The following is a 26,323-nucleotide window of genomic DNA, read 5'->3' as shown; positions in this document are numbered from 1 at the left end:
AACATTTAGTGGTGAAATAAGGTCTGCAACTTACTTTCAAAAGCAGAAAGAAAAGGGGCCAGTCCAGTGGCATAGTAGTTAAGTTCATGTGCTCCACTTCGGTGGCCCAAGGTTCATGGGTTCAGATCCTGGGCACAGACCTATGCACTGCTTATCAAGCCATGCTGTGGAGGTGGGCCACACACAAAATAGAGGAGGATTGCCACAGATATTAGCTCAGCAACACTCCTCCTCGAGCAAAAGGAGGAAGAATGGCAAGAGACGTTAGCTCAGGGCCAATCTTCCTCCCCCCAAAAAATAAAATAAAAACATGGATAAAGCAATGTGGCAAAATGTTAACCCTTCATGAATTTAGAGGAAGGATACACACCTATATACTGTGAAAATTAATCAAGAGAAACATCATTAAAATAGAGTCGAGAGGCCAAAAGAGGGCGCTCTCACACCCCATGTCAATAGCTGAGCCCAAAAGGAAGAAGAAAGACTTCCTCTTCTCGACCAAGAGCTCCGCCAACAAGAGACCACGGCAACTCAGCCAATGACGAGCTACTCCACATCACTCTCAATCCCTCCAACGGACTCTGCGTTTACAAGCCCGAACTTCCCCCTCCCTCTGGCAAGGTTTCCCCTCCCCTCCTGCTCAGAACTTGCCTGAAGCTCACCATGGCTGAAGACCCTGAAACGCACTTCTTTGTTGATCTTGAAAAAACCCATTTTCGCTGGAGAAATAACTGGCTATGTGTTTAAGGTCAACAATATCCATTGTACTCTTCTAGCAACTTCTCTAGGAGAGAAGTTAGGAGGCGGGGGCACAGACCCACTGATTTAGTAAGCCCTGCTCCTGCGGACAGTGGAGCAGAGCGTGGAGAGCTCCAGGCTGGCAGCCACCAGCCCCGGTCCTGGTGAGGTACGTTGTCTACAGTGGAGGAAACTGGGTGCGGGGACACGAGAACAACCTGTACAATCTCCACCACGTATCTGTAAATCTCAAATCAGTCTAAAACAAAAGGGTTTAAAATCAGTCAATTTTTAGGAAAAACAAAGATAATAAAACCCTCCATTTCACTGTGCCACCCACCAGCTACCATCACAATCCTCCTGTGTCAAACTCCTAGAGCACGTTCTGGAATCTTGACCCCAGCCCGTCCACAAACATTGTCTATTCCCACTCCCTTCTGAATCTCAAACCAAAACTCTGGTTTCCAAACTTGCCAGCAGACTGCACCTCTTCTCCAAGGGACCAGACATGAGCCCGGTAAACAACCTCTCAGGGCCTTTGGACACCGGCCTTCTTCACTCAGCCCGCCCTGCTGTGCCTTCCTCCAGGGCTGACCCAGGACCTCTGCCCTCCTTCGAAAGCTCCTCCCTTGCAGACAGAGTTCATCCACCCGGCTCCGCCTCAGGCGGGCTGCTCCAGCCACAGGGAGAACTGACGGACACCGTGCGGGCACCTTCTGTGCTCCAGGGACACAGAGCACAATGGGAGGGCAGTGTGCATCCCCCCAAGTCTCTGTCCGCCGCCTTGACCTCTCACCAACGCTTTCTCTAGGCCAGTGTTTCAAACCACCCTATGGCCACGTGACAAGAAAGCCCACTCCAGCACTTCCAAAGCTGGACTCATCTCATGTCCCTATTAATTCCTTTTCCCTAAGAACACTGCTCAAGGAGATACCACCAATCTCCCAGCTCCTCCAAGAAACACTTGCTCTTCCTCCTGTCTCCCACTGCACCTGGTCTGCTAGGTGCCTCGTCACCTATGAACTGGCCTCTTACCGAGTCCCTGCCTCCAGCCCCAAGGACGTGGTAGGCGTCATCTCTCTGTGACACACCCTAAAGTGGAGTCCACTGATCTGGCAGGCAGGGTGGCCCCTTCGTCTCTCCCAAAGCCACACATGGTTGAGGCAGGAAGCCAATGCTCCTCACCCATCCTGTAGATAAATTCCAGAGTGTACAGAGTATATACTGCTGAAGAGGGCTCATCCTCCCAGAGCCCAGCCCAGCACCTTCCAAAGCCCCCTCTGCTCACAACACGTCTAAACTCCTCGATTCACGTGTCAAGCCTTTCTCCACCTGGCACTGCCCCGCCACGTTATATATGACCTCATTTTATTCATTCACTCGACAAATGTATTCTAGGCCACTATGGCCCCATGGGCCAAATCCAGCCCCCGACCTGTTTTTGTACAGCCTATGAGCCAAATCAGAAGAACAACAATATGCTGTGACGTGAAAATCTAGGAAACTCCACTTTCAGCGTCCACAAAGAAGGTTTTATTGGAACACAGCCACGCCCAGCTGTCTGCATACTGGCTACGGCTGCTCTGGGGCTGTGACAGCTCCCCCAGTGGCTGAAAGTCGACTGCACCTTAATGTAAAAACCACTGCTCTATGCGCTGGTCCCCAGTGGACACAGGACCGTCCATGAGCGCTTGCTGAGTGAATAAAGGCATGCCCTCGAGGTTCCAATGCTCCTGCAAGCACAAATAATCCTGAAACTAGCACGTTGAGTCCCTGGCCTGACCCCGCTTTCACTCCAGCTGCAAGAGCAGCCGAGATTTTGGTTCTAATCATCTTCTCGTTAGAAAAAGTCAAAAAAGCATTAAATACTTGGAAACCACCCCTGGCCCTCGGCTACCCTTCCCTGCGCTTGTGCTTCTATTTTTTACAGTTCAAACAGAAAACGTTCAGAGACGTGAAAAGGAATTAGATGACAGAGGTCATTTTTGTACCTCTACAGAAGAAAGCTATGTTTCAAAGAGACATTATCTTGATTTTGATGATTATATACCTAAATCTAACTATAGCTCATTTTACACTCAGATACTGAAGGTAAAATTAAAACTTTTTCAAGTCATTTTCCCACTGACATATGTGCGAATAAGAAATCTTGGCCCTAAGATTCTAAGAATTCATACTCAATAGTGCAAATTGTCTAAAACCATCTAATAGAATTTAAAATTCTCAATAAAGTATCACTGAAAAACAAATAATACACAAAATTACAACACTGTATAGTAACAGAATCTATCACAATTTACAATAAAAAGCGTGAGAGAAGAGGCGCTTCCCTGGAGAGAACAAGAGGGTGTCTGAAACCTAGAGGCTATCCAGGACAGCTGCGGGGAGGGGTCTGCGGGGTCCCACACAGAGCGTGGGCTCGCACGCTGTGCTGGCAGAGTCCTCATAGGAGGAGCACACAGCTGTCGGGGGGCCTTGCCCTTACAACAAGTGTTTACTTTACAACCATGGCCAAGCTTTTAATTAGCAGGTTGAACTAATTTAAACACCTCTAAGCTTCTGTCCAGTTCTAAATTTCTAAGATTCTATGATGTAAGTTTATTACAGACAAAATTCTGACTGTGTGCAAATTTAAATCAGCATCACGTGAGGTTGACAAAGATTAAAAGAACAGGCAAAGTTGATGATGATAACAATTACCATAGTTACCATTTACTGACTCCTAAGCACTATATTAAGCATCATCTCATTTAATCTTCAAACCTGTGATGTAGGTGTGTCCCCATTTTATATCCCTAACACTCCCCTCATCTGAAACAGGCATCACGAATATTTATCAAGAGAATATGAGACCAGAGAGCAGTGAAGAAAAGGGAGTGGGGGTGGGGAGGCAGCAGAGCGCGCTCCCCCGTAACTCGTTTTGTGTTAACTAGCCCCCGTGTTCTCCACCCCCGTGTGTTCTCTCCTGTTCTCTTTTCCTCCCCCGGAGTTTGGGTCTGCATACCCATCTGTCTTCCAGCTCCCTCCAGAAACTGAAATCCTTTAATCACCCTTCTGCCCCTCCTGTTTATTCCCAGGACTGCAAAGCTTGCGGAGGAGGGTGGACAGCAGTCCAGGAGGATGGTCCTAATCTCCTTTTTCCACCTCACAACGTCACGGAAACCAAACAAAACAACTAGCATGTGCCAAAATGTTACGGGAATTTGCAATCCTAACCAGGCAACATAAAAACAAAAGAAAATTAACTCCCAATTGAGCAGTCATAACACAAGTAACAATGACAGATGGCAGATGCAGGGATCATCCCAGAGGTTTCTGACCCACACAAGAGATGTCAGGCAAGCGCACCTCTCAGAGACAGGGCCGATAAACAAGGGGAACCAGTTAAAATGAGCTAGAACAGAAAGTCTAAGCAGGCCTGCTAAGGTCTTGCTGAAGATGCTGGCTGACCCCCGTGAGCTGGCTGGTGGCAGACACAGCCTGTGCCACCATCATTGTGCAGGCCAAGGATCCAAGCTTATGGTCTTGGTACTAGATAGGATGTCTTGGCCCATTTTACTCAAGATCATAGTTCTCGATGTGTAATCAAAACTTAGTCATGGAAAACAATAACCAAGAGATTAGAAACTGCACTTGGAATGCAAAAGTTACTGGATCAGATCTAAGACTGACAGAGAGGTCATGCAATCAAAATGTCCATGGAAAGCATATCTATAAAAGATATTTTAACTTTTTAAAAGCCACGTTAATAGTCAAGTGTCTTAATCAAACTAGAACGCCCTCCAATAAATGCTGAAGAATACCAGGAAGCCTGTCTGAAATCTGATGAGAACTCCTGAATTGCAAGTTGCTCATCGGCCAAGGTCTGCAGCGAGTTAAAAAGCATAAAGTCAGAAGCTGGCGAACACACATGCTCAGATCTGCGCCCCGCTCCGCCCCGGAAGGCAGGGTGACAGTTGCCCTTCACTCTGAGGGGACACTGAATAGTCTGCCCAAAGCCAAGCAGGCAGGACATAGTGGTCTGGGGTCTCTGGCCCAAACTCTCTCCTTTCACCACCAGCCCACACAACATAGACAACTCTACTAGCAGCCAAGCTCTGAGACGCCTTGTTTGGAAAGGCTTTTAAGCCTGACACAGAAACGTCTGAAGAGCTGCTACATGTAGTGCAGAGCTCTGATCAAGACCACAGTGGGGGAACAAGACAGGGTGTGCCAAGGAAACCAGAGCTCCACGCACAAACTTAGACAGTGACAGCCATGTAGGGGCAAGGGGCTGTTGGCTACACTCTAAATTAATCCAAATTGAACTTATTTTTAAATTTTAAGAAAATCTATTTGCTACACTAAAACAATTTACTTTGACTAAAGAAATATGTTTCATACATTTACCTTCATCTCAGAAACGTTTTTTTCATCTTAGTCCAATAACAACCTGACTTTCAGGGTGGACAAATTTTAATTCAGTAACCCAAAATATTTAGACTACTTTGATAAATAAATGGGTCTAGCAGAAACCCCTGGAAAATAACCCTTACCATAGCCCAACAGGATTGTGTATACTAGAGAGGAAACTTAGATCATTTAACCTTTTTTGTTTTTTTATAAGAAATCTAGCAAATGACACCATGTCAGGTCATACTCATTTCTGACCCACGATTCTAGCACATTCTAATCCCACTGCATTTACACTTGCAACTAATGATCTAGGTAGACTTTAAAAACAGCTGGGCATTTGCCTCTGAACTTTACTGAAACAGTCTTTCCTACTCCTCTCGCAAACAGAATGGCAGAAGGAAATGGTTATTCAAAGTGATTTCTGTCAACCATAAATTTGCAGACTTTTGATTTCACTAAATTTGTAGTTTGTAAGGAATATGGTGCCTAATTTATGATTATGTAGGTCAGGATAAATATTCTTGCAGAAAAATATATCCATCAAAGTTCATAAAGGAGTCCCCTTTTTCTCTTGCAATAAAAGACATTATTGGCATATTTAGTAAAATCTGAATTAGATCTTTTGTTTAGATGATAGAGCTGCATCAATGATAAATTCCTAATTTTGATAATTGTACTGTGGTTATACAATGTCCTTGTTATATGTAAAATGTCCTTGTTTGTAGGAAATAGCCACTTAAGTATTTAAGGGTAAATGATCATCATATCTTAAAACGGTTCAGGGAAAAAAAACCTTATATATACACACAAATTCATACACAGTTTTAGAGAGGATACAGCAAATATAAAATATTAACATCTGAAATCTAGGAGACCATACCATACTTCTTTGTACTACTCTTGCAACTGAAAAAACCCAATTCCTATAAAGAGACGTTGAGGGTTTTTCTCCAAAGAAAGGCAGTGAGGATGGAGAGAAGCATTCTCATTGGGAGGGGACTTTGTCAACGCTAATTATACTTCTGATAGGCTGCCACTGACATTTCCTTCACAAGTAGATTGTCCCAAAATAAACTAAAAGTTTCTGACCTATAACTCTCAGTGCCTTCACCAGATAACTGAGATGTTTCAGTGGATTCCTCCAGATGGCCCCAAACTCTCGAAGTCAGCAGTGAAGACCACGGGCGCTGGAGGAGACGGTCAGAGCGATCTGTAAAACGAGGACAGCACTCTGAACAGTGCTTGGCAGCAGCTGAAGTGCTCCTTACCAAGATCTTACTGCTGCTCAACTCCCAACCTTGACTTCTTTCTCCAACTTGCATTAGAACCTTAGTCCAGAGCCTGGGGATTCAAACTATGGCCTGAGGGCCAAATCTGGCCAGCTGTCATCTTTTGCAGGTAAGTTTTATTGGAACGCAGCCATGCCCATGCCGGCTTCCTCTCTCCTAGGGCAGAGCTGAGCGGTTGTGACAGAGACCCCAAAGCCAAAAATATTCATTTGTCTAGCCCTTTACAGAAAAGGTTTGTTGACTTCTGCCCTACTGTTTAATGACATCCATGGCATCGTTAGAATCTTGAAAAGTGCCTTGAGATTGAGGGATAAAACAATTGGGAACCATCACTGAAGAACAGTAACCTTGACCTCCGGGAGGCGCCTGCGCTATTGCAGCACCCTTCAGTTGCCACCAGGTCTGGGTGGCTCTTCTTGCTCTACTGTTAGCTGTAAGGAGCGAGTGCTGTTTCAGATTATAGCGGATCCACAGAAATCCCACTGAGGCAAAGCAGGCGTACCGAGCTCTTGAACGATCCCCAGGAGAACCCCCGAAGCAAGTCAGACTGAATTTTTATTACCAGCTATGCGTGGAGGGAGCCCCATGCAGTATATGTTTGCTTTCATCTTATTGCATCCCTCAGCTTCATTTCTCCTCCCTAACATAGCATGATTGTTTTTATACAAACTTGAATTATACAAATTTAAATTATACAAATTTAAAATAACATAATAAATATTAAACTCTCACTTGGCAGAAAATGTGAAATTAGTCGAACCCCACAAATCTTAAAAATCCATAAAATGTTTAATTTGAAAACCAGAGGGCCAATTAATTGCAAATTGTTTGCCTACTGACAGCTGCAGCAACTTTTAGCTGATAAAGAGGACACCTAGAGTTCTCCATCATATTCAGTCTAAAAACACGTGGGGTGCGAATTGCTTGGCATCTGCAGGGAAGAGTTCTGGGCATAAAATGCAGCACTTTGCTCCCGAGGCCGATCCCCGGCTCGCACCGAGGAGACTTCACAGCAGGATGGCGTGGCAGCAGACCGGTCAGTCCTGGCTATCTACCTACCAAAGGGACTGTAGGGCTGCACTTCAAGGTGGCAGCAGGAACCGAAGCCTGAGTCCTTCCCTGTCACGTCTAGTAAGAGTAACACGCCTGTGCTCCCTGCCACATTCAGGAGACGTGTAGTTCACAGCAACGAGGAAATGCCAGCAGCACACATAGCAAGTTTTCACTGCCAGTTTTATCCAAACCCATTTCTAGTTCAGAAAGGTTAAGTTTTGCTTCAAGTCATTTGAAGATTCCCCACCTTGAGGAAAAAGGAAAAATCACTAGAGACACAAACAGAATTCTTTGAAGCACAGAATGTAAATCTTTATTACTAAGAGGTTTGTCAGTACAGAGGTCCACCCACAGTCACTGAGGGCCCCGCCTCATTGGCTCAACAGAATTTTTTGAAGCACAGAATGTAAATCTTTATTACTAAGAGGTTTGTCAGTACAGAGGTCCACCCACAGTCACTGAGGGCCCCGCCTCATTGGCTCAATGACGTCCCAGGTTTCCTGCCGGCATTCTCGCCACCCAGCCAGGCCTCCATCCCTGCCCAGGCCATTCTGCGACTCACTTTCACTTTCAGGGCCTTACTTAAGCTCAACTATTTTAAGGGCTAATACAAAACAACTTAGGGTAAGAAAGTGGAAGTCAATTTCCACAGGCTTTCAACTGTGCCATCTGCTTTTTCAGAGATTTAATTGACCCACTCTCATCTCATCTTCTCTGGCCTTTCCTGGTGGATTTTATTCTTCCATTGCCTATGCGCTGTAAGCAATGGGACCTTGTGGGTTACCTGTCTGGGGAACCCCGTCACTCACACCACCATTCCCCCTCCCCAATGTGAGGCTCCTTACAGGGACAAAGCGAATCTTACCATCCACCCCACCATGGAGGTAGATGGTCCAAAACATTTAATCAAATTGGACAGTTTTTGACTTTGAGAAGCCCTGAAAGATAGAGAGACGTTAACTCAAAATGGGAATCAATTTCCTGTGACTTCACAATGCTTGGGGCATGTTAATTGTGGCTTAAGAAGTGAATGTTTCCATCACATTTTAGTTCAATGGGAGGCTCCGGGGGCGGATTCCAAGTCCCGCTTCCTCTTAGAGGCTTACTCTGGAGCACTACGATGAGGACGCCACAGCTCACCACTGCACTGGGCGGATGAGATGAGGGGCTGAGCAGCCCTCCTGCTCCCTGCCCTCTAGAACTGAGGACAGACACCCTCTCTTCCGACGAGGCAGGCCAGCAAATGGACAGAGCCAAAGGCAAGGTAGAGGGCACAAAATGAGATGATTAGCTAAAGCGCTCATTTTTAACTGGTTTCGGAACCCACACAACATGGAAACCTAAGGGTTAAGTATTTTTACGCTACTCTGAAAGGCAGGGGTGACTGCTATCCATGACTCGATTCTTCTGTGATGAGCTAAATAAGCTCCAGGTACTGTCCACCAACAAGAAAACAAGCGTAGCATGTGCTCCCACTCAATACTTGCTCTCAAATTCCCTAAATCTCCTCACCTCCCAAAGGTGAACATTCCAGAATGGATCAGAGCACTTCCAGTGAACAATTCAGTATGTGATTTTCTTGTGACCATCATATATGTGAAGTCAGAGAATCCAAGAATGACCTTTCTTTACTTCTGGTCCAGGGAAGACTTTGCATTTACCTGACACATTCTCACTGAGACCCTTAATGTGTGTTTTCCCCAAGAAGTCTTCCCCTTAAAACGAGAAAATGTTTATTGTTTCCAGAGTTAAAAAGCTAAAGTGGTACGGCTGCATAGACGTTTAAAGTTAGTCTTGCACTGTCATGTAATATTCCTAACTGTACAGCTAAAGCTTTCAGGATTTATACAGTGTAGACGCAGATCATAAGGAAAACTAATAAGCTATAACAGGTGTTATCAATAAACCACTAACGCAAACTCATCCAGAACCTGTGCCTGAAACACCCACTTACCAACCACAAAACAAGCTGGTGGTTCTTTATCTCTTATTTCCTTGGCGGCCATCTAGCACAGGAAGTATTTCTTCAGTATCAAAGTGCATATGCTGCACCCGGCAATCTTTTTAAATACAAATTCTGAGTCTCTCCTTGTCTTTCAAGACCTGGACACTTTTGGGGAACAGTGGTCAGGATTTTGGTGAATGTCCCTGAATTTGGGTTTTCTCATGATTAGACTACAGGGACACATTTTTGTCTCAGCGCATCATATCAGAGTTCATGACGTGATCTGTCTTATTACCGGTGATGTCAAGGTGCTATCGGCCGGGTTTTCCAGGGAGCAGCTACTATTTTTCCCTTTGTAATTTATAAATATCTTGGGGGAGATAGTTTGGGGCTATGCAAATATCACAGATTGGAGGAGACTTAAGGAAACACAACAACTAAATAGAGTGTGATCCTGGATTAGATCCTGAAACAGAAAAATGACGTTAGTGGAAAACTGATGAGTTCAAAGAGGTCTGTAATTTAGTTAACAGATCTGTGCCAACGTTACCTTTTTGATTTTTATAAGGACATCTGATTATGTAAGATGTCAGCATTAAAGGAAGTGGATGAAGGAAATAGGGAAACTCTCCGAACTATTTTTGCAACTTTTCTGTAAGTCCAAAATTACTACAAAATTAAAAGTTTACAAAGCTGCAGATTCTGATTCTATACGTCTGAGAGCCTGAGAGTCTGCATTTCTCTCAAACACCCAGTGATGGCAATGACGATGTCCATGGACCACTTTACCAGCAAAGCCCTGGCAAACGCAGCTCACCCATTTCACTGTGCACAATTTTCAAAGAACAGTCGACTAAAACACATCAAGACTACACTTCAAATACAGTAATCACTGCTTAACTAGAGGCATTCCTTAAACTTCGGCACTCTGAGCTGCTATCTTCGTACTGCAATCAAAATCTTCACTACAACACGTGTCCATGGTTGGCCTTCCCCAGCTGAGCCTGGCGCCCCTCCAGGCTGTGGAGCCAGAAGAACCTCGAGCAGGAACGCACGCCATCAGCCCACATTGCAATGTGGAGATGGCCAGGGGATGATGATCTGGCCGTCTGTCCCACTGATGGTGGGCGTCCATCACCAAGGCCACCGGGAGGCAGGACAGCAGAATGATGAGAACGGGCTCCGGAATTCTTGCTCACAGTGAGCGACAGGCCACACAGGTGATCGCCACTCATCCCATTAAAATGATTTTTAATAGCATATAATAAACCCACAAGAAAGGAAACAAGACAGCAGGCGAGAGCTTTCACAAATTTCTAGCAGACTAAGAGGCTCTAAGGAGAGCAAAGGAAACAGCAACCTGGAGCACAGAGGAGTGGGTGCACCTAAAGGAGGGCTCTAAGCCTGAGCAGACAGGAACCCTCAGCAGAGGGCGAGAGCCGAGCCTGCACAGGGAAGTCATCAGGACAGAAGAGCTGTACGAGGGCCCTTCCTAGACCAAGTGGAGCAGCCCCCAACCAAAAGGGTCTTCCTTAGGTTGAAAGGCCCAGAGAAAATCTCTCTGCGATGTGGCATTTGAGGCCCCAGCACAGTAAAGCTCCCAATCACCCGAAGGGAAACCCACACATTTTCAAAAGCAGCCCCAGACTCAGAGCTCTCTGCCCACTTCCTCTTGCCTCAGACAACAATGAACAATACTTAAGTAGGGGCTGGCCCGGTGGCGCAGCGGTTAAGTGCGCACGTTCCACTTCGGCAACCCAGGGCTGGCCGATTCAGATGCTGGGTGTGGACACGGCAACGGTTGGCACGCCATGCTGTGGTAGGCGTCCCACATATAAAGTAGGGGAAGATGCGCATGGATGTTAGCTCAAGGCTAATCTTCCTCAGAAAAAAAAAAAAGGAATATTTGAGGAGTACCTGCTATACAAAGCAAGAAACCACTATTTTCAAAAAGAAAACAACAGTGACACTAGAGGAAACCAGAAATCAGAGAACGAGAACTGAAGAAAATCCTTATTAGTATCCTCAGAGTCAAGGAGACAATGGGTGTATTCACAAAACAGTGTTTCTACAAAAAAAAAAAAAAAAAAATAAGCTCTTGGAAATTAAAATTTCGATTGTAGAAATAAAAACCTTAAAATAGGATTGGAAGATAAATTGACGCCCTCTCCCAGAAATGAGAATAAAATGACACAGGAAGAAGATAAAGACAAGAGACTCAGGGGGTCAACAGGAAGAAGATCAAGACAAGGAATTTGCGGGGTCAACCCACGATGTCCACTGCCAAACTAACAGGAACTCCAAAGTGAGAAGAGTAAAAGCAAAGTGGGAGAAATTCTCAAATAAATGATACGAGAGAATTCCCCAGGGCTGAAGGACGAGCCCCGAGTCAAAGAGCATTTGCAATGCACTCCCCATCCTCTGACACTCTGGGAATGTCCTGAAACCAAAGAGGACCCTAAGGAGTCACCCAAAAAGAAGAAGGCTACTTGGCAGAAGGGTCTCACTGAAACGATGAAGAAAGCCAAGATTGAGACACGGAGTCCTGAACAACGCAGACGTCTAAGAAGGGAAAGTATCAGGACAATCAATCCAGCCTGGAGAGAGAGGACGGGGCGGCGGGACCCGACACCATCCTCGAGAATGCAAAACAACGTAGGGAGCCGATGGGGGCAGTAAACGCAAGACCGTTACCAACAACAGAGAAGCAGCGCTGTGAAGAAGGGAAAGGCGTCCCCGGCTGCGAAGCGAGCAGCACTCGCACAGCGATGACAACCGAGTTAACCGAACTTAGTGACGTCGGGATAAGGGAGCGCGATGCGACAGGAAGAGCTAAACCATCCCGTCCCAACGGAAAGTCAGGGACGCCTAAGATTCCTAAGACAGCCGCTTCTCACTTGGGGCTACGGAGAACCTCCTGAGCAAACTACAGAGACCAAAGTCCCCGGGGAGGGACCGTAGGCGCACGGGGACCGCGGCTCGCGCTGCACGGACACCTCGCTGGACGCTCCTTTGCAACGCCGATGGCAGACCCAGCAGGCGGAGCTCACGTCCCCGCAGCCCCGGACCGTGAGAGCACGCGCCCCCCAAGCGCAGCGCTCCTTAAGTCAGAGCCCCCGGCGACAGAAGCCTCCTCCCGGGACACACCCTCACTCAACTGCAGGACGGACGGGAAACGCAGCTGAAGACAGCGACGGGCGCTGCCGGCGGCGCACCACACACTGTCCCCAGGGTTGTCCCCACGGCAGGACGTCAGCGACACCACCCGCGTTCTGACGTCACGCGCCCTCGCTCTCCGGGGCCCGCCGCCCAGCCCGTTACCGCCCCGTCTCCCGGACTTCCGTTCCCACGCCCCTCGTCACCAGGCCGCTTCGGAGCCGGCCGCGGCGCCGGGGCCTGCGACAGGCGACCCGCCCCGCGCTCGGACTCTGACCCGAGGCTGACCCGCCTCCCGGCCCGGCCCGGCGCGCGCCCACGGGGGCACGGGCAGCCTCCTCCGCGGCCCGGGGGGGAAGACGCCTCAGGGCCAGATACTACAGCCCCTTCCGCAGGGACGCAGCCGCGGACACGGCACGGAGTCGGGACGCCCGCCAGCGGGGGCTCCGGCTGCTCCCGGCGGCCTGACGGGCCACGGCCCCGCGGACGCCCCCGCGCCTTCCTGGTCTCCCGGCTGCGCAGCCAGGCGCCCCCGGCCCACGCCCCGCCGCGGGCGTCCTGCGCGGGACTCGGGAGCCGGCCCCGCCCGCGCGGCTGCGGGAGTGGGCTGGCAGCCGGGACGCCACCCTCTTCTGAAGACGCGGAGCCCGGGCGGCGGACGGGGCCGGGAGGCGGGAGACTGAGGGGACGAGGGCGCTGAGGACGGCCGGCAGGAACTAGGCTGGCCCGGAGGGCTGACAGGTCCGAGGGCCGGCGGGGACGCAGGAACGCGGGCAGGTCCGGAGGGGCTGAGGGGGCGAGGCCGGGCCCGAGGGCGCGGAGAGGGCCGAGGGGACGGCGGGGCCGGGGGTTGAGGGGGCCGAGGGGGCGGCGGGCGGCCGGCGGGCCGGGCAAGGCGTCGCGGGCGGGGGCGACGGGCGCGGCGGCCGGAGGAGGGCGCAGGGAGGAGGGAGGAGGGGAGATCTCGCTCTCGCTCTCGCCCCGCGGGAAGGGGGAGGTGGAGACGCGACCGGCTGCGGGAGCTGCAATTACCGTGTGGGCTGCGGAATTCTCGTGGTGTTTGTCGGGGAGATGCGATAATGGCGTCCGTCCTCGCGAGAGAAGCCGCCGCTCTGCGCAGGCGCCACGAGTCCCTCCCCGCGGCCCTCCGCCCCGCCCCGTCTGCGCAGGCTCCCCGGGTGGGACGCGCCGGGCGCGGGGCGGGGCGGGGCGAGGGGCGGGGCTTGCCCCTCGAAGCCTCCTGCGCGCCCTTCGCCCGCGCCGACGACCGCCTATCATGCGCATGCGTCGTTCTCCTGCGCCACAGTTTGGGCGGTGCGCAGTTTTGACTACCCCATCGTGCACTCAGTCTCCTCGACAGCCCCATGAGAAGCCGCATAGGTGGACCGTTGGAAGAATTTGCATTTTCTTTGAGGCTGAATGAATAGGAGTTAGCTACCCCCCCAGACGACTACATATCCCGGAGGGCCCTGCGCGAACCGTGAGCAGTGCATCTTGTGACTTGTAGTCCCTGCGTTTGCGCCATGCCCGCCGGTACTTGTAGTCTCTCCGCACTCCGGTCACCTACCCCGCGCACGCGAGCCGTGGGCCGCTGGGACTTGTAGTTCAGATGCTCCAGGCTGCTGGGTCCGTCCCGTGCTCCGGCTCAGTTCCCCCAAATGTTGCTGGCGCTCAGGATTCCCCAGCGTCTGTATATACAATCTCGAGTGCACGCGAGTGGAAACAATATACATAAATTATATGTCTATGCATTTTACATGTAATGAATACGTTATATATAATATGTATATATGTAATGTATTAGCTATATTATACATGAATATAAACATAATATGAATGTGGTTACATTGTATTTGTATAGCATAAACGTGCGTTTGTGGGTTCTGGTAGGAAAAAATTCCGCAACTGTAGTCAATTTCCAGAAACTTTATTCCTGCTTATCTATCTGTTTGCTGGGATTACCATTGCTTTTCATTTTTCTTTTTTATACGTTCTCTCCTCTATTTTCCGAGTTGTTTACAAAGATCATCCAAACAAAACGAGAGAGCTGTTTTCATGTGGAAAAGAAAACGCTTTCCTGAGAGTCTCCTGCCTACTTCCCTTCCCTGGCAATGAAAACCTGATTGAGGGCAGTACCAGCTGTGCGACCTTGGGCAACCTTGTTGAGTTAGGGTCTCTTCCAGGATTAACACCTGGGGTTCTGCAGAGGCCGGTGACTGAATTCTTCTGCAGGAAAAGTGCCTTAAAGAAATTCCAAAGAAGCAGATCAACGCTGGAAAAGATGCTGATAGTGCAATGAGCTCTGTCCTGTTTAGAGATGCGCAATCCAAAGATATTGGGAAAATTGTTCAGCAAGGTCACATGGCTGGAAAGAGACAGAAGTGGGGTACGGAATCCAAAACACCTTGACCTAGTGTCCACTCAGTGGGGAAAAGGATTGCAGAAGCTGACCACACAATCCTGAGAGAAAACCCTGGGGACAGGAAAATTCTAGAGAGCCATGCCTTCAAGCCCCACCTCTGCCTCAATCATGGCCAAATCTACACATAACTATGCAAGAAGTCTTAACATAAGTACATGAATATCCAACTAGAAAGCAGATAAACATAGAGTGACATTCATATCATTTCCAAATGTCACACAGGCCTCGTCTGAGCCCCCTTTCCGTTGTGGCTTTGCCTGCTCCTTCCTGCCCAGCAGGGAAACTGGCTCCAACTCACAGCTCATGGGATGCTGGGAAGATTCCATGAAGTAGAGTTTGGCGAGGGTCTGACTCAGGAAATGATCGTGTTACTATGTGTTGAGTTACCACACCTTGAGCCAGGCACCTCTTATTGTGCTCTCTATTCTTTGCAGAACGTGAAGTTCAGAGAAGTTAACCAAACACCCAGGGTCACACAGCTATAGTAGTGCCAGAACTTTGAGGAGGAAGGTTGTAAGATGTGACGGGATGTGGGCTATGCAGGGCTTTACTGGCCAAGCGACAAATTTTGTCTTGATCCTCAAATAATGGAAAGCCTTTACAAGGTTTGGGGCAAGGGTGTATATGATCAGAGTTGCATTTTCAAAAGTCACTCTGGCTGGAGTGCTGGCAAATAAATTGGGGGTGGCAGGAGGGGGGCTGAGAGGATTTGGGTCCCCCACTTGAGGCTGTGGCAGGGGTCCAGGCAGGAGAGGATGGAAGCCTGGACTAGGGCGGTCACAGCAGAGACTGAGATGCAGAGAAGTGGACTGAATCAAGAGATTCCAAGGGGTGAAATCAGCAGGATTTGCCTCTGAATCTGATACTGAGGAGTAAGGGAGGGGGCGTGTGGGATGCAGTCTGGCCTGTAATTGTGTAAAACCCTGTGAATGGAAGCCCCATTCCCTGCGATGGGGAACCCTGCGCACCACCAGCTGCTGGCTGCCACCCACGGCTGTGGAGACTGCCCTGAACAGTGCCAGTTGTAGTTGGTCCACCCAAGGGGGCCTCTTCTGTAACTCTTCTGTACTTCCTCCCCGACCCCGGGACACCTCTTTCTGCTTCACACGGGGGCACTAATGGGTTCCTGGTACCTGCTGGGAAGAGATCAGGTTTGGGGGTGAACTGGGGTCCTAGATATGGAGCTCATAGGATAATTCAGGGAAAATGAGAAGAAGCAGCCCCCAGCACTCACTGGAGCCCCATCTCCCCTGGCGTGGTTTCTGCCCAGAGCTGAGACAGCCCACAGCCACACGTTCTGGGCCATCCAGAGGTTTAAGGATCAGGAAGTAATGTCATCAACAAAGCAGAATAGGAGGTCCCCTATCATATCCCGCCTCAGCAACAATAATCAGGTAGCCATCCACAGACAGAAGTCCCTTTGTGGGAACTTTGGGATCCAGGTAGCAGACTGTGAAACCCTGGCAGAGCCCAAGACCAAACAGGGTCATTTGAGTTGGCCTGTACCCAGGTGGCTGACTCCCTGACCTTGGTCTCAGCTACAGACCCAGAATCAGGCCCATCCACACGTGGACTCGCCTACAGCTCCCTTTGGCCTTGGTCCTACCGCCAGCACCAGGAGCAGTCCTGCCCACCCGGGGACCCAGAGGGAGACACCCGTCCATGATGTGCTACACCACATTAACAAAATGAAGGATAGAAATCACATGGTCATCTCAATAGATGCAGAAAAAGCGTTTGACAAAATTCAGCATCCTCCATGATAAAAACCCTCAACAAATAGGGTATAGGAGGAACAAAGCTCAACATAATGAAGGCCATACGTGGCAAGGCCACAGTTAACACGCAACAGAAAGGTGAAAAGCTTTTTCTCTAAGACCAGGAACAAGACAAAATGCCCACTCTTGCCACTTCTGTTCAGCATGGTACTGGAAGTCCCAGCCAGAACAATGAGTCGAGAAAAAGAAAAGGCACCTAAATCAGAAAGAAAGAAGTTAAATTGTCTCTGTTTTCAGACAACCTGATCTTGTACATAGAAAACCCTAAAAACTCCACCCAAAAACTGTTAGAACTAATAAATGGATTCAGGAAAGTTGCAGGATGCAAAACAAGCATACCAAAATCAGTTGTTTCCATACACTAACGAGGAACTGTCTGAAAAAGAAGGGAAAAAATAACCCCATTCACAACAGCATCAAAATAAGAAAATACTGAAGAATAAATTTGACCAAAAAAGTAAAAGACCTGTACACTGAAAACTGTGTCATTGATGAAAGAAACTGAAGAAGACACAAATAAACGGAAAGACAGTCCATCCTCATGGACTGGAAGAAGTAATACTCTTAAAATGTTCACACTATTCAAAGCCATCTACGGATTCATCACAATCCTTATCAAAACTCCAATGTCATTTTCCACAGAAATAGAAAAAACAATCCTAAAATTTGTATGGAATCACAAGAGACCCTGAATAGCCAAAGCAATCCCGAGAAAGAACAAAGCTGGAGGCATCAAAATCCCTGATTTCAAGCTGTACTACAAAGCTATAGTAATGAAAACAAAACGGTGTTGGCATAAAAACAGGTGTATAGATCAATGGAGAAGAACAGAGAGCCCACACATAAATCCACGCATATTCGGTCAACTAATCTTTGACAAGGGCACCAAGAATATGCAATGGGGAAAGGACAGTCTCTTCAGTAAATGATGTTGGGAAAGCTGAATATTCACATACAAAAGAAGGAAATTTGACCCCTATCTTACACCGTACATAACTTTAACTCGAAGTGGATGAAAGGCTTAAATATAAGACCTGAAACTATAAAACTCCCAGAAGAAAACAGAGGGGAAAAGCTTCTTGATATTGATCTTGGCAATGATTTTTTGGATATGACACCAAAAGCGAGGCAGCAACAACAAAAAGTGGGACTACATCATACTGAAAAGTTTCGTACAACAAAATGAAAAGGCAGCCTAAAGAATGGGAGAAAATATTTGCAAACATCTATCTGATAATCAGTTAATATCTAAAATATATAAAGAACTTATAGAACTCAATAGCAGAAAAAAAGCCCCTGATTTTAAAATGAGCTGAGGACCCGAATAGACATTTTTCCAAAGAAGACATACAGGTACATGAAAAGATGCTCAACATCACTAATCATCAGGGAAATGCAAATTGAAACCACAATGAGCTATCACCTCCCACCTGTCAGAATGGCTGTTATCAGAAAGATAAGAGGTGACAAGTGTTGGGGAGGATGCACAGAGAAGGGAACCCTGTGCACCGTTGGTAGGAACGTAAGTTGCTGCAGCCACTATGGACAACAATAGGGAGGTTTCTCAAAAAATTCAAAATAGGACCACCATTTGATCTAGCAATCCCACTTCTGAGTATTTATCCAAAGGAGAGAAATCAGTATCTCAGAGAGATGTCTGCAGCCCTGTGTTCACAGCAGTATGATTCACAATAGCCGAGATATGGAAACAACCTGACCGTCTGTCAACAGAGGAACGGCTCAGGAAGACGTGGTGTGCATATGTATATTGTACATATGTATATATATGTACAATGGAAAATTATTCAACCACAAGAAAGAAGGAAATTCTGCCGTTTGTGATAACATGGGTGAATCTAGAGGACATTATCCTAAATGAAATAAGCCAGACGCAGAAAGACAAATACTGTATGATCTCACTTATATGTGTGGAATCTAAAAAAGTCGAACTAACAAAACCAGAGAGTAGAATGGTGGCTGCCGGAGGCTGGGGGGCGGGGAAATGGGAGATGTTGGTCAAAGGTACAAACTTCCAGTTATAAGAGGAGTAAGTTCTGGAGATCTGTTGTACAGCACGGTGATTATAGTTAATAATACTGTACTTCACGCTTAAAATTTACTAAGATCTCAACAATTCTCACCACAAAAAAGAAAAATGGGAACTATGTGAGGTGGAGGTGTTAATTAACCTGATTTGGTAATTCATTCACAATGTGTATGTATATTAAATCATTATTTTGTTTGTCAATTACACCTCAATAACACTGGAAAATTGATAGATGATAGATAGATAGACAGACAGACGGATAGATAGATAGACAGACAGATAGATAATGGATTTTTTTAATGTTTTATGCGAGCTGGGACCTACCCAACTGCTGCAGCATGCCTGTGATGTCCTGTGAACTCGGGAGGGCTGCCTGAGCCTCCTGCGCCGGAGTCTCGTCCCCTGTGAGTGGGTGGTGAGGCCTCAGGAGAGTAATGCATGAGGCAGTGCGGCTTTGAGTGCAGACCGCCCTGGGCTCCACTCCCAGCTCACGTTACTCTGTGTGGCTCTGTGACATAACATCCCTGGCCCCAGGAGCCTCACCTGTAAAATGGGACAATTAAATCTACCTTGCAGAGTTGTTTCTAAGTTTTGAAATTGACCATGGAAAGTGCTTATTCCAGCTGTTGGCACAAAGGGGACACTTATCCTGATTTTTTTTAGGTAAAACTTTCCATCTATACAAGCGACTTAGACAATGGTCCTACTACTGATGAAATATCAATAGCTACCACTATTGACTGCTCCCTGGGTTCCAAGTTCTGTGCCTTCCCCTAAATCATGGAATAACCCGCTGCTCCGTCTACACCTTGCAAACCTGCTTGACTGCTTTTTTTCTCCTCTATTTTTTTATTGTGATTAAATACATACACCATAAAATTTACCCTTTTAAGGTGTGCAGTTCAGTGGCATTAAGTACGTTCACAATGTCGTGCATCCATCACCACTAGCTGGTTCCAGAACTTTTTCATCACCCTGAAAGGAAACCCTGTACCCGACTGCAGTCACTCCCCGTTCCTTCCTCGCCCCCACCCCCACCCCGCGGCAGCCACTGACCTACTTCCTATCTCTACATCTTGACCTATTCTGGACATTTCATATAAATGACTTCATACATATGTGGCCTTTTGTGAGTGGCTTCTTTCACTCAGCACCATGTTTTCAAGGCTTATCCATGTTGGGGCATGTGCCAGTACTTCACTTTTTTTAAAAAAAAAATCATCTTTATTTTTTAGAGCAGTTTTCAGTTTATAGCAAAGTTGAGCAGAAAGGTACAGAGATTTCCCATCTACCCCAAGCCCCTCCAGACACACAGGCTCCACTGTTATCGCCATCCCACCAGAGTGGTGCATTTGATCCAACTGGTGAACCTGGATCGACATGATCATTGCCTAGAGTCCATAGTTTACACTGGGGTTCACTCTTGGTGGTGTGTATTCTTTATTCCTTTTGCAAGTATTTTCTCCTACTCTGTGGCTTGTCTTCTCATCCTCTTGACAGTGTCTTTCACAGAGCAGAAGTTTTTAATTTTATTGAAGTCCAGTTTATCAGCCATGTATTTCATGGACCATGTCTTTGGTGCTGTATCTGAAAGGTCCTTGCCATACTCAAGGTCATCTAGGTTTTGTGCTATGTTATCTTACAGCAGTTTTAGAGTTTTTCATTTTACATTTAGGTCTGTGATCCATTTTGAGTTGACTTTTGGGAACTGAGTAGGGTCTGTGTCCAGATCCGTTTCTTTGCATGTGGATGTCCAGTGGTTCCAGCACCGTTCATTGAAGAGACTACGTTTGCTCCGTTGTTTTGCCTTTGCTCCTTTGTCAAAGACCAGTTGACCATATTTATGTTGGTCTATTTCTGGGCTCTCTTCTGTTCCATTGATCTATTTGTCTGTTCTTTTACCTGTACCACACTGTTTTGATTACTGTAGCTTCATTCCTTTTTATGGCTAGATAATTGCATTTTGTGATATACCACTTTTGTTTATCTACTCATCCATCAATGGACATTTGGGTTATTTCTGCCTTTTGGTTATTGTGAATAATGCTTCTGTAAACATTTGAGTACAAGTGTTTGGATGTATGTTTTCATTTCTCTTGGGTATTCACCTAGGAATGGAATTGCCAGATCCCATGGTAAGTAACTCTAGGAATAACTTATCAAAGAACCTGCTTGACCTCCCAAATAATACTTTTCCTTATTTTGGATGAGCAAATGCTGACTTCCTGATTCAAAGACGTGCACATAGAGAGGAACTGACAACCAGCACCACCTCACTAGCCATGTGGGAGCACTATCTTGCAAGTGGGTCCTCCAACCCCAGATAAGCCATCTCGGCCAGCGCCTCCTAGAGCAGAGATGAGCTATTTCCACTGAGCCCTGCCCAAATTGTGGATGTGTGAGCTCAATAAATGATTGTCATTGTTAGCCACTGAGTTTTGGGGTGGTTTGGGGTAGGCAGCAATAGATAATTGAAGCATGGTCTGCCATGCACACTTTTTATTCCAACCAAAAATCTCCTTGAACCAGGTAAGAATTTGGAATAGATGAATGGCCACTTCCCTGCAGTACAACATCACTGATTGTGCACCTGATGCGAATCCCTGTGGAGTGAAGAACAGCCATGTGGTCGGGCTCAAAGAGGTAATGAGCTCAAGGCCACGTACTTGAGCCTGCCTCCGCCGCTTTCTAGCTGGGGAGAACTTAGACAATGCACATCTCCACTCTCAGCTTTGGCTCCTTCATCTGTAAGATGGAGACTAAAATGTCTGCTGAGTTAGGACCCCTTGGAATACAGAGAAAAGACATTAAACTAGCTTAATAAAATAAACTTATTGATTGATATAACTGATAAGTTCGGAAGTAGACTTCAGGATATAGGAATAGAAATTGCTTGGCTGAAGCAATGCCGTGTTCTCTGTGTGTGTCTCTCTGTCTCTCTCTCTGAATCTGTCTCTTCCTCCTCACTCTTCCCATCTCTGGGCTTGGTTTTCTCTCCACTCTTGGGTGGAATCTCAAGAAGGGTTCCCAGGAACTGCAAACAGTGCTCATCTTACCAGTAATGATAATTATTAGGTGACTATATATAGCATGTATATCCTCTACATAGGGTATGGTTGTCTCCTGTATTAAAAATAGTGAGACACACACACCTATACAGGCTTATATATCATGGAAATTTCCAGGAAGAGCCACAAGAAACTGCCATCAGAGGCTCACTCTGGGAAAGAGAGAGACTTTTACTTTCACTTTTGAACTGCTTGAAATTTTTTTAATTTCAAGAGAGATTGCAGTGCTGTCCGAGTCAGCTGTGAGGATGTGCGGGACAAGCTGGGTGGTGGTGTTTTCTAAATGGAGCACAGCCCTGCCATGTGGCTCCAGGGAGGCTGAGGAGACCCCAGGCCCACAGGGATGGCCAGTGATGCAATCTACCTAAATAGGCAAGCCGAAGATGGCTGAGGACGCGACCGGAAGAGCAAAGGGGCCTGCAAGTGTTGGCTGACCAGCTCGCCAACCCCGGCAGAAGCGTGCGCGCATTCAGGCCTCAGCCAGGGCTTGGAACATGGTGCTCGCGTGTGGTAATAGAAGTGGCACCATTCTAAGTGCTTCACTTGTATCAGTTCTCTAAACCTTCACAACCACACAGCAGAGTCAGTGCTGTTATCTCCCCGCTTCGCGGATGAGGAAACAGGCAAAAGTCAATGAACGAATGGAGCCACCCAAAGGTAGGTACATTTCTAAAATGACCCCGCGGGAAGAAAACATGTGCATTCCAGGCTTGGCTTTTGTTGATGCCAGCAAGGTGATCCAACTCGTGGCCCGTCGGAGAATTGGTGAAGGCTGGAGACCAAACCCTGCATCTGATCACTGGGGTTCTTGGGTTCTCGGGAGCCCCCAGGGGCCTCAAAGTTCAGAACCCCTGTTCTGTGGGGTTATCCACATCCAATATTCCAGGATTCTGTGATAAGTGATGATATCCCTGCCCCCTTTGAAGCTTCTAAGTTTAAATCCCCCACCCCCAAAAATGGTAAGCTGTTCCCTGTGAACCACGTAGTCTCCACTGCCCAGATAAAGAGGGTCTGGGGAGTAAACTGCTGGGTGGGCCAAAGTGTGGTTTTCTGTTATCTGCATCTGCAAATATTACAAGTTGTACTGTCGGGCGCCCATCTAATTTATTGTCCAAAGGTGGACAATTTTGTGCGTGAAAGAGGCACTATTAATATTTATGCTGAGACAAGGCCACAACCTGGGACATCTTGCTTTAAGGCAGAAGGAATTTGTACCAAATCGTATCTGTTCTTTGGAAAGTGGGACTGGCTGCTTTTCCGGGAGTCCTGGGCAGAGAGGGGTCCTCTGCTCTCCTGACCATCCACCCAGCAGCTTAGGGTCATTCGCGTCCCGTCGCTGTGCTTCTAAACCTGCCATTCCCTATACACACACACAGTGTGGCTCGGTGCCTGCTCTGGAGCCGCCCGCAGCTGGGGAGCTGCCCAGTCCAAAGGAGGGGTGACCCCCAAGAGCAGGGCTTTGCCCTCCTCTCTGCCTCTGGCTCCCTCCCCAGTTCTCGCAGCGGGCTCTCCATAAAGTTCTCCTGACTCCTGACACACTCACCCCACTGTTTACTAGAGCAAAGCCCGGTGACCTAAGGGAACCGCCACGGGCGCAGGCCACTCGCCACAGTACAGCACCGCCCCCAGGCCAAACCCAACAGCATCCACGAAGCTGGGGCGGCACGGGTTGAAATTTAACCATCAGGCTCAGGGGTTTGAGTGAGCGTCTACGAAAAAGAGGTGAGTCCACTCCACTCCTCGTGTGTCCCCATTGAAGTAAGAACAGACAGGAGGGAAAAAATCACCCTCTTTTTATTGGGGTCCACGGGGAACAGACCCAGGATGCTAAGGACCCCAAAGTCCTCGGGTCTCTCCGTCTTGGTCAAGCAGATGTGGGGGACTCTCCGCAGTCATCCGCTAAGGCTGGCGCGACGGTGCTCACGGCGTCCCTGTGCTCAGAGGAACAGCAGCAACACTCGTAAGTAGATCCTTGCGTTCCTCCAGGGGCGACCTGGTGTTGGTCCCATTTTATCGTGTCTTTCAAAATGGGAGACTGTCCCAAGCCAGACTGCTGGGATTCAGATTTCCACTCTTTCTCTTTCCTCTGGGTGCCCTTGGGCAAGTCCTTAACCTCAGTTTCACGGGGCCAACGAGAGGGAAAGATGCCCAGAACAAGGCAGGGAGCAAGAGTTCCCTCAAAATAAACTGTTATTATCAACAGAAGGAGCCACTCCAAGTGGTCATCAGAGCTCCAAAACCCCTCCAGCAGAGAACATTTTCAGCAAACGTTAAATAAGTGGATCACCAGGCAGCTCTGCCCAGAGACTGCCCGAGTCAGCCTCATCCTGGCTGAGTCCTTAATGCTCTGTGACCTTGGACTTGTCCCTTCCTCTTGGTGGCTCTCAGACTCTGCCTGTGTGATATAAAGGGTTGGCAATGACGGCTGATAAGTTCACTTCTGACATAAGTATTCCACAGTTTCCAGGTTTGGGTAGTTGAAAGGGCATGGGCTTCAGAGCCAGTCGCTTGGGGGGGTGGGTGGTGGGCACTAGTGACATGTCAGCTGGGTGGGTTGCTCCACCTCCCTGAGCCTCAGTTTCCTCATATGTAAAATGGGATGACTAAATGGTGCACAGGGCCTCATGACCATGAAATGACGAGAATCGAAAGCCCGGCACACACTAGGCTCTCAGTGAACGTCATTGACTCACACTCAGAGTGGGGGCCCCCACACCACATCCCTCGGGAGCTTGCTAGAAATGCACAACCGCAGGGCGCAGCCCAGACCCACCTGTAAATTTCAAGCCCTACCGAAGGGCACACGCTCCTACAGAAGACCCTGCCGCCTGGGCCCCTCCACCCCGATTCCCAGAGGCAACTGCCTATTTGAGCACAGTCTGCTGGCATTGTCCTCCGAACACACAGAAACATGTGTCTACACACTCACGAGACTATCCAAAAACTGAAAACCACGGCACCGTACTGTTGATCTGCACCTTGGTTTTCGTTATTTAACTGTAGGCATTTTTACAACTGTCTCTCAGTACCTACTCCTCTTGTATACTTAATAAACCATGAAGAGCATCAGACCACATAGGCAGGACTCCTGGTCCCACCACTTTGAGGCTGGGTGCCCCTCAGCAAGTTTCTTAACCTCTCTGAGCCTCAGTTTCATCACCTGTGAAAAGTGAATAATAACAGTACTTATCACACCACGCTGTTGGAAACGTGAAATGAGGTGACACTGGGAAAGGTTTCTAACAGTGCCTGGCACCTCGCAAGCTCTCTCCACATGCCCGGGGAAACCGTAGGGCTCTGCAGAGTTGTTCAGAGTTCCGCAAAAACCAGAATATATTCTGCCAAACGGAAGACGTGAACTTCCCAAGGAATTCATTTCTCTAGTTTAGTATTTTGTTATTTGTATTCGGCAGAACATTTCATTTGGGGAAGAAAGAAAATTTGTTAGCAAATATGATTTGAAAATTACTGGTAATTCAGCCTAGAGAGAAAAGTCAAAGAGTTACAAAGTGTTCGGAAATAATTTTAGAACCATTTCAGCTGAGCGTTCTCCAGCTGAATTTTTGCATGTGCAGGAGGCACCTTCTATGGACAGTGAGCATCTCTTCCTTAGTCTGTGGTGGGGACATCCACGTCGGCAGCTTAAAACTGGACACTGTGATACCAAACCTGAAGTGAGTTCGCTCACCCGTTGTGCAGCAAGCCAATCTCTGACACTGGGTATAGTGGAAGAAAGTAGGAATTTTATTACTGCACAGCGCTTGGCAAGGAGAGGACAGCTAACGCTGAAATCCCAAACTCCCCGATAAGCTAAAAGGAAGGGTTTTTATTTGGGGTTTTAGGTAGGGGAGCGGGAGCATATGGCCTTGCTGGTCAGAGCTTTCCCACCAGCCTGGATCTCTTTGCAGGGAGGAGATAGTGAATCCAGGTGCTTGTCCTTGGCAGTGTCTGTCTCCATGGAGGATAGTGGATTCTGGAGCCAGGAAGCCAGGGAGTAAGCAGGGAATGAGTGCTTTGGTTTTAACCCCGTATATGCTGGGTTTAATGTGGGGAAACTGATATCAGGGTTGGTATCAATTGGGGAGTATTTACACCATGGGAATTGGCCAACACTACACATCGAGCCTTCCTATTCCTTGGGAGAGCCGGCACAAACATTTCTCAGCATGCTGCTGCGTGTTCTTGAACATTTTAACAGGTACTTCTTGCTCATCCGTCTGCCAGCTTTGCGGGTTGGCCACCCAGGCTGTGCTGGGCTGCAAACTGCAGTGGGTCCAAGATCTGTTCAACGTGTCTCTGATCCTTCCCTGCACAGGGGCCAATGCTTGAGCCATAGGAGGAGCGCTATAAATATTCACTGAATGATGGGAAAAAAGGATAATGTTTTGTTTTATTACTTCCCCGCAAAGACATGCTTTAGCTAACACGAGAC

The 26,323-nt window shown here is 47.9% G+C and overlaps 2 protein-coding genes across 19 annotated transcripts in view; one reads left to right on the top strand and one right to left on the bottom strand.

The window, feature by feature from the left end:
* Nucleotides 1-13,733, bottom strand: part of BANP (BTG3 associated nuclear protein) — a 119,545-nt gene extending 105,812 nt beyond the window's left edge. For 11 of the 16 annotated variants that reach the window (XR_011498921.1, XR_011498917.1, XR_011498920.1 and 8 more), the window contains exon 1: nucleotides 13,609-13,731. The gene's annotated coding sequence lies outside the window, so the exon portion shown is untranslated. Of the gene's footprint in view, nucleotides 1-6,222; nucleotides 6,344-13,608 lie in introns of all 16 variants that reach the window. The other 5 variants (XR_011498923.1, XM_044760783.2, XM_044760785.2 and 2 more) reach the window with 2 other exon arrangements.
* A 6,052-nt stretch (nucleotides 13,734-19,785) lies between these two features.
* The window catches only part of CA5A (carbonic anhydrase 5A), a 37,019-nt gene continuing 30,481 nt past the window's right edge, over nucleotides 19,786-26,323 (top strand). For 2 of the 3 annotated variants that reach the window (XM_070500172.1, XM_044761399.2), the window contains exons 1-2: nucleotides 19,786-22,548; nucleotides 23,450-23,851. In XM_070500172.1, coding sequence (XP_070356273.1) covers nucleotides 23,716-23,851 — 136 coding nt within the window. In that variant the 5' untranslated portion in view covers nucleotides 19,786-22,548; nucleotides 23,450-23,715. The remainder of the gene's footprint in view (nucleotides 22,549-23,449; nucleotides 23,852-26,323) is intronic. The other variant, XM_070500171.1, reaches the window with a different exon arrangement.

Source organism: Equus asinus, chromosome 28 (assembly GCF_041296235.1).
Source record: "Equus asinus isolate D_3611 breed Donkey chromosome 28, EquAss-T2T_v2, whole genome shotgun sequence".
NCBI lineage: Eukaryota > Metazoa > Chordata > Mammalia > Perissodactyla > Equidae > Equus > Equus asinus.
The sequence above is the reverse complement of the archived record's forward strand: the minus strand, read 5'-3'. Positions and strand labels throughout refer to the sequence as shown.